The sequence below is a fragment of the Chamaea fasciata genome, unplaced genomic scaffold (genome assembly GCF_029207755.1).
Source record: "Chamaea fasciata isolate MVZ Bird 193981 ecotype frontalis unplaced genomic scaffold, bChaFas1.0.hap1 SCAF_19, whole genome shotgun sequence".
Taxonomy (NCBI): domain Eukaryota; kingdom Metazoa; phylum Chordata; class Aves; order Passeriformes; family Sylviidae; genus Chamaea; species Chamaea fasciata.
In genome coordinates, this window is record NW_027094104.1 from 3,198,245 (window position 1) to 3,214,316 (window position 16,072).

Here is a 16,072-nt window from a genome sequence, read left to right on the forward strand (position 1 = left end):
CCAAGGAAACACCTGCTTTTTATTAATAATCTACTGCTTGTTTTCCAAACATCCAGCTCAGCAGCAGAAGAGTGACAGATTATTCTTGATAGCCATTCCCAAGGCACCTGTTGAATATATAGAGTTTGACCAGGTTGGGCAGTGGCTTCTTCATTCTCTAATAGACAGCTCATGGATTGGGAGGTTCTTCCTGGAGTGAACACCTCCACGAAACTGCTCCCAGCAGAGAATCTCTGAATTTGTTTTTTCACTGGCCTACACACACTTAGTAAAAGACATTTTTCTTTTTTGTAGTGTCTTAACAGCCTGGAACATTACAAATGAGTGTAGGTGGATATAGGATTTCCTGTATGTCCCGTCCCCACGTTGTTCCTTGAGCAACTCTAAAGCAATACAACTCTTGGAATATGTACAAACTCTTGGACTTAACCTGCCCTTGGCAAAAAATGTTAAAAAAACCTCACGATTTGGACCATGCCTGGGAAGTTGCCAAATTCAAAGGTTTTTGTAACTATTTTTAGGATTATTATTGCTAATTATTCTATTATTGTTATTATTCTTTAGGATGTTTATGTAAGGTGTTTATGTTTGATATTTGATCAGAAGTGATTCACTTTGGGTGGTCACAAATTGGTGAGTAGGAGCTCTGCCCCCTGGAGAATACAGGTCACTATTTCAGGCAGATTCCTGTCTGCTTTCCTGTACTTACCTAAAGAAAATCTACTTCCTTTTTTTATGTAATTATTGATATTTCTTCATTCTAGACAGTAATATTCACTTTGAGAAGGAAAGTAGCTCATTGGCTACGTTGTCATACTTCATCTCTCTATTAATCTCTGCTTTTGCTTTTCACATAATTTTAGAAATCCATGGATGGTTGTCTGCATCAGTGGAAAAAGAGCATGTAAATAAATCACTTTTAGAATTTAAAATAACACTGATTAATTTTAACTCGGACACTGTTTTGGCTAAAGATGTGGTGGTTTTTTCCCTTAAATGGCAGATTCATGGCATTCAGAATGAGCTGGATAAGGAAAGAGGGGCTGCTCAAAAGAAAATTTGCCACCTGCAACAGGCTCTGAAGTAAGTGAATGTGGCATAATTGTTGAACAACCCCATTATTTTTAAATGTTGATTTATTAGTATTTATTTATTAAATAAACTCATGCTTTATCTCATCTAACTGCCCTCCTATAGATATTTTTTCCTGTTTTAAGGCTGCACCTTCAAGGTTCTAATCAGCCAGAAAAATGAAAAAAAAACTAAAGTAAAACCCAACTCAACCAAATTTGTTGACTTTTAAGTGGTGAGAATAAAATAGAATTGTTGTTAATGGTGTCAGCTGGTCCTGCCCTCTCAAATAAATGAGCCCAGGTTCAATTCAGAGTGTGTTCATAGGAAGCAAATAATCAAAACTAAAGACTTGTTGCTTTGGGCTCTTCTAGAAAAGGGAATAAATTTGAAAGATGTATTTCTTGAAAACATATTTTAATTTAGTAGATGATGTCTCTGATTTTATATTTTATGTTTAATGCCACAAATTACAAGTCTATTCCAGATTTTTCCTCTTTGATACATCATTTCTTTGTGGGATAACTTGTTCTTCATGTGGATCTAGGGCTGGGAGAACTGCTCTGTAGCAAACAGCTTTCATTAGCTAACTTGGAACAGGGTTTTTTGCTGACTTTGTCCATGAACAGCTAATCAGGATGCACCAAGTTTGATGTTTTCTGAACAAGGGAGTGGTTTATGTACAGCAGATGCACATAGGACAAGATCCACTCTTGCTGTGCTCCTTCCATTTTAGATTATGTATTCTTTCCATGTGTTAATCCAGTTTAAAGTCAAAGCTGTGGAAGTAATTTCTAGGGGAAACAGTTGATTCTGAAAGAAACCAGAAGTTATTTGCTAAAAGTATTCAGTTTAATACCACAACGTACCTTATCTAGGCTGGGAGAGGCAAGTAAAGATACTTTTATTCCATAAAAGTGACAGGGCTGAAGTCTGTATTTCTTTATTTCTGTAATCTCTGAGGTATTTGGCATAAATAGAGCCTATCTTAAATCACTGCAGACATTAATAAAAAACTCCAGCTTTTAATCTTTAAATTCTTTACACTGTTATTTATAATTTTGGGGCGGTTGAACTGTTATCAAGTGCACTTAATCTTTTAGTATTTTACCATCTGATTTGTTGATAATGAAGTTGCATTAATTTCCTTCCACATCTTTGAAATGGTGTGTCAGTTTGCACTTACTCCTGTTAATAAAACCAGTTTGGCTTTGCAGCCCAGGGACTGCTCAGGGTTGATCCCCCTGTGGGTGCAGAGGAAACTCTCTCCAGGCAGGATCTGTGCGGTGCTGGGCATTTGGAACCTGAGCAGCTCTTGCAGGACGTCCTCAGTTATTTCAGATATTCTTTGGCTGTGTTTAAGCTGAGCTGTAGCTTGGAACTGGAGGAAGAATTGGAAAGACTCAAGTTTTAAGAGCCCAAAGTGCTGGTGATGCTCCAAGGGCCATGAATTAAAACAGTGTTGGCAGAGCTCAGTCCCAACCTTGTTCTTCCTGTGGGTGAATCCTTTGGCCAAAACTGGGGATGGGTCAGCTCCTGGGATTGAAGAGCCCTGAGGACTGTTCAACAGGCTAAAAATCATCTGCTGTTTCCCCCGCAGCAAGGGATTAATACCTATTCCATTGTGGTTTTCAGAGTGCCTCCTTGTACAGGCTGCTTCTGCTCCTGTGGGTCCCCTCTAAATGAGAATATTCTTTGATAGTGTAGAGTTGTTTTTTTTTTTCCCAGGGTCACTTCCATGTCCTATGGCACGTTGTTTCTCTTAGGCTTTTTTTTTTTTTTTTCATTTCATTATTTTTTTGATTCAGAGTGTTGAAAATAATGTAGAGATTTCTAATATGAAATCATATATACCTCTCCCAATTGAAATGGAAAATGTTTAATTGTGGAGATAGTTTAATTAAACTCTATACTGCTGCACTTTTGATTGTTCTATAGCAGGGGTTTGAGGTTAATTTTAAGATTAATAATGGAATTAGTTACGCTAATAAGTTATTGAATAGAAATAAAAATCAGCTTTCAAGTGTGGTTTTGTCTGGCTGGAGGCAGAAGTTGGCAGATCCATGAGGATGGATTTCGGATCCTAAAAAGATGATATTTGCCGAAATGCAGTGCCCTAGTCCAGCCCAGCTCATATTCTGCAGGTTGGGATTTCAGCTCTGGGTCTGACCTCTGCATTTCTGCCTGGCCGTTGGAACAGACTCACGTGCCCAGGACCGAGGAGCTGCCAGTCCTGCAGGGCTCTCTGCAATTCAGGCCATTCATTTAGCACCAGTGTGTCTTGAAAATATTAAGATCTTTTTCATATATGTGCTTTTATATGATATACAAGTAGGTAATAGATAAGGAGCAGTGATATTTAGTATGGCAGAAATGGATGGCTTCCTTACAGCTTTTTTTTTTCCATTGCTGCAAAAATTATTCTTTTTAGCAATCCCTTCCTATTAATATGAATCCATAAGATCCGATATCTTCTGTAAAAATGCTTCATATTGCTGAATTTCTTTAACTACTTGCAGAATGAAATTAAGTAACTCCAAGCTAAGGCAGACCCAGCAAATCTTTAGAAAACAACCTCATCTTGCATGAGGTGGGTGAAAATACAGTTCAGCATCTTCAATAGAAGCGATGCCTCGTGGAATTGCAACTGAGAACCCAGTAGGTGCATCAGTGATTTCTCATGAACTACTTTGATCTGAGTGCACACTGATTCTGAAATGGCCACAGGATTAAATCTTGAGTAGTTGCTGAGCTGCAAGCACATGGAAAGGGAAGTGGCAGGCATTTAAGGGGATTTTTGTTATTATTATTATCATTATTTTTCCAGTGCTGTGACAGCAAACCGTGCTGCTGCTGGTTCAAACGTATCCACACGGATGCAAAATGAAAGTGATTTGAGACAGTGTGTGGAACAGTAAAATCCACATTGCTGAAAGTATCTTTCACTTCAAAAATAATAAAAAAAAAATAGTATTGCCACAGTTTCAATACAGAATATGGGTTTACATAGTTTACAGAAGGTTTTTTCCTTCTTCTGAAGTTCATGGTAGAAATATCTGTCAAAAGCAAACCTTTTGCAAAAGAATTGCTCCAACACTCCTGACTCGAGGTGGTGACTTGTAGATATAAAATTTATATTTACTTCTGCAGTGCATGTCACAGGCAGTGCCTAATAGCAAAAGTCACTCTGAGAAGTGCTGCGAGGGCTTTTCTAGAATGTCCTTTAAATGGCATTTCTATAAGAACAAAGTTTTCTTGAAAAGCTTCTCTGTAATTACTTGGGGGGAAAGGTTGTTTCTCTAATCCCTGTGGTTTGGTTGCAGAAAATGTGTCATGAGAGTGGGTTGCAAATAGGCTGAATCTCTGCTGTTCTTATCTCTCACAGTGAGGAGCAGGAAATAGAGGTATATAATTTGTCACAGTACAAACTGAGCAGAATGAAACAGAAAATAAATGAGGAAAAAAAAAATCTGTACCCATTTGCAGCTGAAGAGATTGCATGGAAGAGAAAGACTTTATACGATATTGTTAAACAGCTCTCAGCACCATCTCTTGTCTTGTTCTGTGGAATTTGGATGTTTATTCATTCGGTATATTTATTTTGCCTCTGCTCACATTTTGGTAGCAGATTGTTCGATACTTTAAATTTACCAGGAAGAATATACATTTGCTGTAGGGAAATATACAGCAAATGAAAGATTACAACCATAACACCAGCTCAGTTTGGAGGTGATTTGGGTTTGACACTTGCATTCTGGAGTCATGACAGAATCCCCGGAATGGTTTGGGGTGGGAGGGACCTTAAAACCCATCCCGTTCCACCCCTGCCATGGCCAGGGACACCTTTCCCTATCCCAGGGTGCTCCAAGCCCTGTCCAGCCTGGCCTGGGACGCTTCCAGTGACAGGGATAACACCTTTGAGGCTGCATAGACACATAAAGCTGGTCAGTCTTGAGACTGAGAGATTTTGGGCTAGATTATAAACATCCTGAGTAGTTTGAGGCTGTGATCATGTGTCACCCTCATGGGAAATGCAAACCACGGTGATTTCTTCAGGGGAAAGGTTGTGACAGTTCTCCTGCTGGAGATAATGATGGGATCTGATTTAATGCTTTTTGTTTGGCTTGCCTCATACACAAAGAACATTTTCATGTGCTCCTGAGGTACAGATTCCCTGCATTCTTGTTCCTCAGTTCTGTAGTGTGTGAAGGAAACAAATTTTAAGAAGTTACATTAGGAGAAATGAAATGAAATGAAATGAAATGAAATGAAATGAAATGAAATGAAATGAAATGAAATGACATGAAATGAAATGAAGTGAAACTCCCCCTGTACAGGTGCAGATGCTGTAGTTAAACACTGCAGCATCAAGGAATGCCCGCACATCTCCACTCCAGTGCTCCACAACCTTCTCCCTCTCACTCTTTGCCTTCTTTTTTTTTCCCAAGTCTGTCTATGGAGCCAAATCTCAGCACTCTGCAAGTGGGGATGATACAGAGCAAATGCTGAGCAGCTGCTTCATTCTGACTCACTTAATAAAATTATTTGTTTACATTAGGAATTACCAACACCTCTTTTTTTCCATGGCTTCTCTACCCCTTGTCTGAACTTGTTTAAAATTCTGGGGAAGAAAGAGGGGCTAAGCTGCTAAACTTTCAAGAGGCCAGGAAAGCCACTTCTGTCTACTAGCAGATTTTCCCAGTAGTTTTCACAGTGGTTTTTAAAGCACACACAGACAGTTCTCACAGTATTTTGGGGTTGGGTTTAGGTGGCAAACCAAATCTTTCCAATCACGGTGTGGTGTGAAGGTGGTGCCTGCAGGTGTTCAGTAAAATGCAGAAACGAAAACAATTTACCTTTCTTCTCTCATATATCCTTGTGTACATGCACGTGGTTTCTGGCGTGGGAGTCAAGGAGAAGAAGCTGATTTCTCATTGGATTTGGTGCCATGGAGTTTCCTCACTGCAGACTTAAAAATGCTTTTCCCACTGCTTTTCGTTATTCCGGTGTGAGAGCAATGCTCTGTGCTTCCCCATGCTGGGCTGCAATTTCCAGGGATTTTGTCAGGTGTTCAGTGGTATTCACTTATATTTTAAATTTCAGGTTTTATGTGTTGCAGTTATTTCTGCTACAAGGTTTTGCCTCACAGAAAATACCTGAAAAAATGTGTTTGCACTCGTATTTCCTAAATCAAGGTGAAAAAAATGCTCTTTAAGGAAGGGAATACTTCTTTGTTAGTACCAGTTATTCTTCTTGAAACCTCAGTCATTTCTTTAGGTTCAAAAAGCTTCACTTGCCATCTCCTGGTGTGCTTTACCAGTCGTTTGGTTATTCTGCGTCATTCCTTACCTGCCATTGAGCCAGATCCATGGAGCTGGAGCTATTCTCAGGCTTCTCCTGTGGTTTTAAACTTGGTATTGTTACCTGTAAAGCCTTCAGAGGGTGGCTTTGATATCAGCCTTGCTAAAAGCAGAAGTTAAAATGAAATTAGCACTGTCCTGGAGCCTCAGGCTGTGACAGGGAATGCCTGGGCAGCAGCGCCGCCGAGGGTCAGTAAATTCTCATCTTCTCGTGTTTTGATTTCCACAAGGTCCCTGTGTGCTCTGGGCTCTGGTGCAGTGGGAGCTGGAGCTAGAGAATGAAGTAGGTATTTATTGAAAGGCTTTTAGGGTGCACCTTGGGCAGGACAGGGCCTGGCCAGGGCTGCACCCAGGGTGGACTAAGAATTGTCCCCAAATGGACAAAGGGTCACCAGGTGTGACACTTGGATGAGTTTTGGTCCATTTGCACCTTGGGGTTGAATTGTCCAATGGCAGCTGCAGGCTGTGAGGTCCCATCCTTCTTGTTCCTCCCTCCAGCCAGCCTTGTTTGTGCTTTGGGGCTGAAAGTTGTCCTTGGTGTCCCTTTGGGAAAGGATTTGTTTTGTGTCCCTGCTGTGTGCAGAGCTGAGTGACACTGACTGTGAGCTCAGAGCTGCACCCCTGGGCAGCACAGGACCTGGAATACAGGGAAGAGAAAACTTCAGGCATCACCCTGAGTATTTTGTTAAGGTTTTGCTGTTCTGAGCCTGCCTGGCCTCCTCCAACAGCTGCTGGTTCTGCCTGGGGTTTCCCAGTTCACCTGCACTGGTGAAAAGGGGCCAAGGCAAAAATGGGCAGAGGGTGAGGTTGTCCTTTGCAGAATCTTTTCCTACAGCCGTGGCTGAGTAATGACTCATTTTTCATTGTATGGCTCTCTTTGATGCACAAAGAGAAGACTTGGGCTTGTTTGATCTGAAAAGCTCTTCTAGCTTTATTCAGAAATACCTAAAAATGCATCAAACTTTAGCACAGGAGGTCTTACGTAAGGGTCTTCTAGTCCTTAAGATGGCTTATATCTTGCAAAATTCCCATGGTGTTTATTTAATTTTTCTTCTCTCTGTAATACCACAAAAGGAACAGTGTAAAAGAAGTGAGGGGACATAGATTTGAGAGAAATAAATGGTGAACAGTCTGCTGCTGACCCAGTAAAGAGGGAAAAAGATGAAGGCAAGGAAAAATAAACATGTGAAGAGACCTGGCAGAAGGAGCTAGAAGAAATAGCAGTGGAAATAGTTTAATTTGTTTGCAATTTACATTTGCATAATTGTTAGATCCCAACATTTTGAAAAGGAATAAAATTTAGCCTTTTCAAAATATACAGAAATTACATTTGGAGAAAAAAAAGCTGTGATTTACAGTGGATCTTGAGAATTTGATTCTACCAAGCCCTTTGAGAACTTTATATTTAAACAGCTGCTCCTTCAAATCCTCTTGTATGGGCTTCTTGGAGTGGTGTGCGTCAGAAATGCCACTGCACACAGCAAAACACAGCAGCCTGAGAATCATCAATGCAATGATAAATAAATAAAGGGAGTGATAGCTTTAACCACAAGTTAATTTTTTCTTTCTTTTTTCCTTTCTTGCTCCTCTAAGTTGAATCTCAATTCTGAATAATTGCCCGTTGTTGTTGTTAATATTTTCAGGGTAATTGCCTAAGTGTAGCTGTTTTCCTGCAGTTAATTCCATTTTTCCTTGAAAATGAAGTATTTGTGTGTGGAGAGAATTCTTGTCAGAATGGAAAAGCTATTACTATTTAAAGCCGGAAATAATTAAAGGAATATGAGCAGGCATTGTCTTTAATTCCAAGTGTTGCAATAAAAGAGCGCCGTTAAGAGTTTACACTCGTGTTCATTGTGTTCATCATTATCTTTTATTAAAACGTTGAGGGTTGCCTCGTTACAGCAGTTGCAATATGATGAAGAAAGCCACGTCCGATTTAAAAACAGCAGTGATGTGATGTGGCTGAGGAGTTGAGATATAGTTTTGCTCTTTAAAACTCTGTGTGTTTTTTGGGTAGGGTGCGTTTTGGTTTGGGTTGTTTTTTTTTTTTTCTCCTCTAAGAATCAGTGGAAAACCAAGCAGCTGTTCTCCACTTGGTGCTGTGCTTGAGCATCTGAAACCTTTTAGAGCAAATCCAGTCAAAGTTTCCAGCATATTGTAAACATTCCCTAACCCTCACTCTAGGGGCCACAACGTGGAGCATGAACAGAGGGCTCAAAAATGTGGTAGCTTTGTTTAATAGTCTCACTTAAAAGCAAAAATAAAGTGTTCTATTAACTATTTACAGCCTTTCCTTTTCTTTCCCCCCGTTTCTCTGGAGACCTACTGGCAATAATGAAATATGTATTGAAAGGAAGGCCCCGGTTGTACCAAAAAAAAAAAGTAACAGTTGATTTTTAATCCTTGGCTCTGGGACTGTTACGTCCCTCAAGATGGTTATAGAGATATCACATGGCGTCTTTTAGTGATAACAACTGTGAAACTGGTTTGATATGGCACACAGCTTATGAAGTGAAAAGTATTGCCTCGTGAGCTGAAGAGCATTGCTGTATCATGCTGTAGCACCTCATTAATTGCTGTAAATTGCTATTCTAATAATTAATACAGTTAAGGATTATCACGGTCGCATTGACTCAATGAATACACAAATGATCAACGCTAATGGCAGAATTGTTCCCTTGTTACTCCACAGGCTTCCCTCTCACATCAGTGTGTTTTTCAGCTTTCTTATTTCTTTTCTCATTTCAAGATTATACAATGCCCAAAAACATTGATGAAATGAGAAAAGCTTTCAGTTTGCTAAAGGAAGTTGTACAGAAGAGTGAATTCAATTACTGTTTGTTAAAAAACATGGCATCTTTCAGGCTGTCACTTCCTTTGGGTCACTTAGAAACCATCTACAAAAGAGTACAAGGAAAAACTTTGTTCCTTGTTGTTGCTCGATGACTGTGATCATTCTACTTCAATTACATTTGATAATCTTAATTTTGCTTAAACTTCTAATGTATTTTGTACAACTTTCCTTCAGCTTTGGCAACAATACAAACGCCTTCATGGAGGAGTTGAAGTTGCTAATTCAAACAGTACTTCTAAGGAAAAGAAGATTGTGCCAATCCATGTCCTCTTGGAAAGAGGAAACCAATGAGCCAACTAGACACTCATGGTTCCCCAGAATTAAATGTCTTTATTATCTACAGCAACATGAATATTACTACTCTGAATCCTGAGCTAACCAATTATTTTGACCAAAACAATAGTCACCTTAAGTCAGCAGAATGACAGGATGGATTCTGAACCCTTGTACCTCCTTAACAGTCTTAATCCTGGCAGTTCACCCTCAGCATCTTTGGTTTGCCAACCACTGTTGGCTCTGTCTCTCTTCACACACCCTGGGCTGTGCTTTGTTAGTGTTAAGTGATTTTCCTTGCCTGGCTCTGTCTTGTGCCTGGTGATTTCTCACATAGTTTGTCCTTGGATGGTTTATTTTATTCGCCCCCCAGCTCTCAGTGCCACAGCGCTGTTCTCTGATCTCCATCTTTGCCTCCTCTGCTCCTCTTCTTTGGGTACCTCATGAATCTCTTTGCTGTCTGTGCTGGCTTTCTGGGCCACCTTTTAATTACAGACTTGTCTCTCCTTTTCTAAGGCATTATCTACACCTGTCTCTCTAATTCTCCCCTCTGTGTTGTCCTTGCTGGGGTTTAGCTGTGGTCTCAGCATGGGAAAGCCGTGACTATTTAATCTCTGTTCTAATCCTCCTCCCTTGATAACTGAGCCTCTGTGCTCTTTCGTATGTGTGGTGGATCTAAATCTCGGAGACAGTTTCTGCAGTCTGGAGCAAAATTACCAGGTTTTCCTTTCCAGCCACATTTACAACACTTGCCCAGCCTTTGAACCCACATCACATTCATCATTTGGCAGTTGCTGTTTTACTCTGTTTGCGCGGCACCTAGCACAACAGTGCCCTGTCGTTATTGTAATGAGAAACAGTTATAATAATTATTAGTGTGTTTAACCAATGTCTACTTAATTTGTGAGCCATTAATTTGGAATGTAATGCATTATTCTTATTTCAGTGTGATACTGCACACGTGGAGTATTATTTGCTCTGAATTCATTAATGGCTTTAAGGAGTGATTTAGTTTGTTAATATTATCTCATGATTTATTTAAAACATAAGTATATAGTTTAAAACAATAATTGTATTGTAAATATCCTCCATTGCTGGAGCTTGCTTGAAGGAATGCAGACCGGCTTTTTGATGTTTACATCTCAAATTATGCAAACTGTAAACAATTTATAAGTGGATTTGTGCTTTTTCTCATAAAGACAAGCTCATTCTTATAATTGGGGAACACTTCATATTTATTTCTTGGCTTTATGTTTTTGGCTTTAATTCTTTGAAATGATGAAACAAGTTAGAATGCTTTCTAACAACTCCGAAATATTAAAGTGCCCAGGGACAGGATAGGGATGATGTTTTGAAGGCAATAAATATTTCAGCTTCACATTTCAGTCTTTCTTCTTCGCTCCTTTGATCTGGCTTTGGTTTAGTTATCATTCCGCTTGAATGACTTCACACTGTCTCTCTTCCTCTCCACACCAAAAAGAAGAAGTGTTGTGCACACATTCCATATGTTTGGGGCTGGCATGGTCGGAGAGCCCTGCTTGTTCCTCGCTGTTTGTGGGATTCCCAGCCCGTGCAGAGGGATGCTCCAGCCACAGCTGGGGTGGGTGCAGTGAAGCCCAAAGCTGTTACTGAGCTATCACTCTGTGTTAAAAACAGAGCAGGAAAAGCAAAATTGATTTGTGTATATCGCAGAGTTGGCATTGCTACGTTGTTCTGTAACAATTAACCCATTAACCCCTTACTTTTCAGATCTGTAGTGTTTTAGGCCTGAATACACTATTTATGTAGTGGAATATCTGCATGCTAGAAGTTAAGTCAGAGGGGTGATGCAGGGAGTGGTTTGTTACAGGTTGTGGCACTAAAAAGCGGTAGCATTCTAGTGTTTGGCTATGAATTTAATTAATTAATTAAACTGCTGGAATTTTGTGGAGTCCTGGCAGTTACCAGAGCATCTCTGTGTGAGGGACTCTCTGGGATCAGGAGGAGGATGGTGGCTCTGCTTAAATTTCCCCATGGAAAGTCTAATGTATGTGTCTGTACACTGGATGGGTCCTCATAGCTGTAGACACTGAAGATACCAAGGTGAAATTCCTGAATTTTGGTTTGCATGGGAAATTTGGGTGTGTTTTGGTGCAGCTTGTGTTTCCAGCTGCACAGTTTGCTGTGATTATGAAAGGAATTGTGCTCTCCTTTGGAAATGTGTTTATATAGGGGGTTTTTAAGGGGTTTTTTTAAATCTAAGCAAATTATATGAATGGTAATAACTGATTTTGTTTCAGCACATATTAGTGAGAGTCAATTTTTTATTTATTTTGCCATTAAATAAAAAAGGCCGTGCAGAAACAACAATACCCTTCTTCAGCTGCCTTCCAACAAGTGAATAGTTGGCAGTTTGGTGAGGAACAAAGCAATTTTCCCTCGGAAGTAGTAATATTTAGGAAAAAGAGGAAGGAATGGGCAAAGACTTGTGTGAGAACAGCAAATCTGAATACACAGTGTTAGAGTACGTGTAATGTGGGAATGGCAGGACAGCCTGGCCTTTCCCAGCAGGATCTCAGCATCATCAGTGGGGCTGCAGGCTCAGCCATGACTCTGCTTTTCCCATACCTCAGCCTGCTCTCAGTCACAGGATTTAATTTTAAGTAGCCCTGTGACAAGTGGGGAGTTGAACTCAGTGTGAGTCCCTTCCAACTCGAGATGTTCTGGGATTCATGTTTATCTCCAGGCATAAACCCGGAGTCATAACAACCTGGGAGAGACTTAGACACGGGCTGGAGCCTCTCCCTCTTGTGGAGCCCATCAGAATTTACGTTTCAGAAGGTTATTCAGTGGCAAAATATGTCCTTATAGAAATTCCTTGCTCTGCTTCTGTTCTCCAGTGCAGCTGGGATTCAATGGGCTGTGCATCCAGCAGGTTTTGAAAACCTGGGGAAGAATTTGCCTGTTTGTGAATGAAAGCCTGGTACAATTTTAGAAGAAAATATGAGGAGTTTCAGTCTATTACTATTTTCCATGTCACTGAAATTCTCTCTGAACGACACACAGGGAGCTTGGGTGTGGGTTTGCTCCTGGGATGTGAAACTCTCGGTCCCACATGTGTTCAGTGTGTGCTGGCCCTTCGTGTCCAAAGGGTTTTAATTTGTTGCCGAGGCTGAGACCCAGCCAGGTGCATCTGCTGCTCCTTGTGCTGTTGGTGAGCCCTTGCTGTTGTTCAGGGAATGGTGGGAGCCCTTCAGGAAGGTGTTGATTCATCCAACATTTGCAGGGACATCCCAAATTTAATTAACCTTCCCTGATAACCTCTTAATTGCCCTGTGTTTTGTTAGTGCAGTGCTGTGAAGTCTCTCTGCATTTCGTTGTTACCTCTTGGAAGACATTTTACAGAGCAAGACAAATATTTATGATGAAGCGCGAAGAGGAGGCACATAAGATGTTTGTATTTCCCATTTATCAGCGCACTTCAGGGTGCTGATTTCTGAAATTGAAATTCTGGACTTCACAGTCAACTTTCCCTGAGATGGTTTGTGCCACGTACGACTCCTAATTCCGTTGCCGTGTCCTTTATACACTGAAACAAAAGGAGTTTGCTGCTTTTTAAATTGGGGGCAAAGAGTAAATTCACCCTGGTTTTATATTCAGGCCGGCTGAGCTTTAGGGGATTTGAGTGATGTAATTGTATTGTATTGGGCCCCACAACTAGTCCAACTGAAAAAAATAATCTTCAAAGTGAATATTTTAGTGCTTCATGCAAGGCACATTGCTCGCTGTCTTGGGAAAAAAAGTGAAGCTTTTCTTATATTTGTGAACCGAGGGCCATTGTTGTACAGGTTTTCTAAGCTTCTGTACAAATCTGAACGGCACAAAAAAATAGAGAGCGCTGGCTCCCACATCCTTAAAAATGAAGGGTTTTTCCTGCTTATAATGAGATGTTGCATTTATTCATGGGATTAAGCCCTTAAAAGAAAGGAAGGTGCATAAAACCACATTCTTAAAAGTTTACATCATAATATTTCCAAATAAAAATGCCTTCCTAAGGAAGAAGATGCATAAATTTGGGGCCTCACCAAGAGCATGAGGACTGATATCTTGTCCTTTTTTTGTTTAGATTTGTTGTGTGTCCATTTGACTGCACCAAAGCTGTTGTCCCAGTGTCTCGTGACACTTGGCAGTGTTGGATGAGTTTGAATAAGCTTCGATTTTTGGTTTTGCTTCCAGTGGGGAGTGGAATTCTTAGGTGTGTTTTGCAGGGAGAGAGATTTGTTATCCGGGGCCCATAGCTGAATTATGGATCTTTGGGAGGAGAAGTGGACGTTTTCCCCTCTCCAAGGTAACAAATGTGGGCAGAACTCTCGCACATTCTTCTTTCTGAGGCAGATTTTGTTGTGGGAGAGGGGAGTGATGTGCGTAATGTAATCCGGTGTCAAGCAGCTGTAAAATTGAAAATATCTGTATTCAGCAGCTCCCTGGAATGTGGGATTTGGGGGGATAACTGAGCCAAACGGCAGGAGCAGATGGATAACTGACCCATCAGACAGTTTGGTGTGCCCATTCTGAGGAATGGTGGAGGAGTTTTGTACTTGGAGTTTGGATCTTTTGGATCCTCTGTGGGATGAATTGAAATCCTAAATGGTATTTTGCCGTCTGAGTTTAGATGGGGAAAGAAATGTTGATTTTGGTAGTGCTGGTTTTTTGTCGTGTAATTTTTATTGTCTCATGAATGAGTGGGGAATGTGGTGCCTTAGATTAACCCAGATGTGCTTCCCCCTCAAAGGAGTGTAGGAAATGGAATCCATGAGGCTGTAGAAATAAAGCATATATGGAGGGTGATGGATGCTCTCTAGCAAATTTGAAGATAATTTGCACAGGTCTTCTAAGAACACAAAACCAAAACCCCAAAACTGTGATACAGGATTTTGGTCCATTTTCCTCCAGTTTCTGCTGGGGAAGAAAAGTATTTCCCATTTTATGTAAGGAGAGGAGCAGTCTCCATCTTCTCAATTATTCCATCAGCTGTGAGTGAGGCACCAAAATAAAATCTTTTTTTTTTTAAATATGCATCATGAAAAAAACCTCTAGAAGTAAACAGCAATGTACTGACTCAGGGCTTGTGGCATTTCTTTGATCTCTTTGCTAATGGAATTACCCTGCTCTCCTGCACTGCAAACAGCCTCTTTGTGAAGATGCAGGATTATGTTCTTTGTCCTATTGTCAAAGCCTGGTCTGCAAACCACAGAAGAGGATGTGAATACTGTAACTTTGGGCTTGGCAGCTTCCTGACCTTTCTGAAAGGCTCGCTCAGTGCTGCAGCAGCTCCTCCAGTGCTGGCAAGGTGACAGACGAGATGAATTAGCTGGGCTTTTCCCTCTCCTATGTGTCAGATTCTTTGTTTTATATGGAAATAATTTCTGTCAAAATGGGAAATTTATCGTTGAGCTACTTCCTCTGCCTGGAAAATGAAAATGTCAGCCCCAGGTCTGTTTGAATGTGTCTTCTGTTACAAGCCATGGGTGGAGCCAGCTTTGTCCCTCAAGGCCACCATCGTGTTCTCCAGCGTCTGAACGCAAAGTCAGGCAGCTCTGCTGACCTGTGGGAGTGGGAGCGTGTCACAAAAAGCAAAGAACAAAACCAGTTTCAAGTTAATAAAAGTTCGTAATATTTGAGGACTCGCATCCGAATTTCTGAAATCTTTATAAGTTACCTGCATTTTTGTGTGTTGTTTTTTGAATTTCTCTGTTTTGTGTCGATATGGTGAATGTCTCTATCTTTTCATCTGTATCTTTTCATATATGTGAATGTACATGAAGTATTACAGCAATGTTACTATTGATCTACCATCCAGTCTGAAGTAACCCAGCCTGATTTCTATAGATGTATCAGGTTTAATATGTCCAATAGTGTAGGCTGTTGATATGAAATATCTTTGCACAGAGGTTTAACATCTGTCATTACTGTAAAGGCTGAATAGACATCACAGCATTATGGCTTTTTAATAGATTAAGAAAGAACCACGTGTCACGCATTACCCTGCTTTGCATTTTGATTTATGACAAGCAGGGAATAATCCTGCACCTTGTCTGAGCAAAGATGGCACTGGGATAATTTTCTGGTTTGGTTTGTTGTTTGTTTTTTTTTTAATCTCGAAAGGCAATAATGGTAAAAAAGAGTTTGTTTAAGAACTGGGGGGGGAGGGTGTTAAATCTAATTCAATGAAATCCAATTTTGTAATTATTTATTTATTGTTGCTATTGTTAAATTTTATTCATTAGATGAGATTAATAAAGGGGGTTCTACAGTGGGTAGAGGGCCATTGAAGTGAAGAGAGCCTTTGAAGGTGGAGGTTTTGTTGTGAGCTGTGGCCACCGTGTTTGGGCGTGTGAAATTCAATCGGAGAAAGCGAAAATAACTCCAGCCTTCCATCGCCTTCTTCAAAGCCCTGCAAAGGGAAGTTGGGCAGAAGCTGGGACAGGAAATTGGAATCTGAATACTATTTTAAACTGATCGGGTTAAAGGCCTC

General features: G+C 40.5%; 1 protein-coding gene across 5 annotated transcripts in view; it reads left to right on the plus strand.

The window, feature by feature from the left end:
* The window catches only part of CEP112 (centrosomal protein 112), a 156,904-nt gene that overhangs the window by 39,082 nt on the left and 101,750 nt on the right, over positions 1 to 16,072 (plus strand). For all 5 annotated transcript variants that reach the window (XM_066200306.1, XM_066200308.1, XM_066200307.1 and 2 more), the window contains exon 17: positions 1,004 to 1,083. In XM_066200306.1, the coding sequence (XP_066056403.1) occupies positions 1,004 to 1,083 (80 nt within the window). The remainder of the gene's footprint in view (positions 1 to 1,003; positions 1,084 to 16,072) is intronic.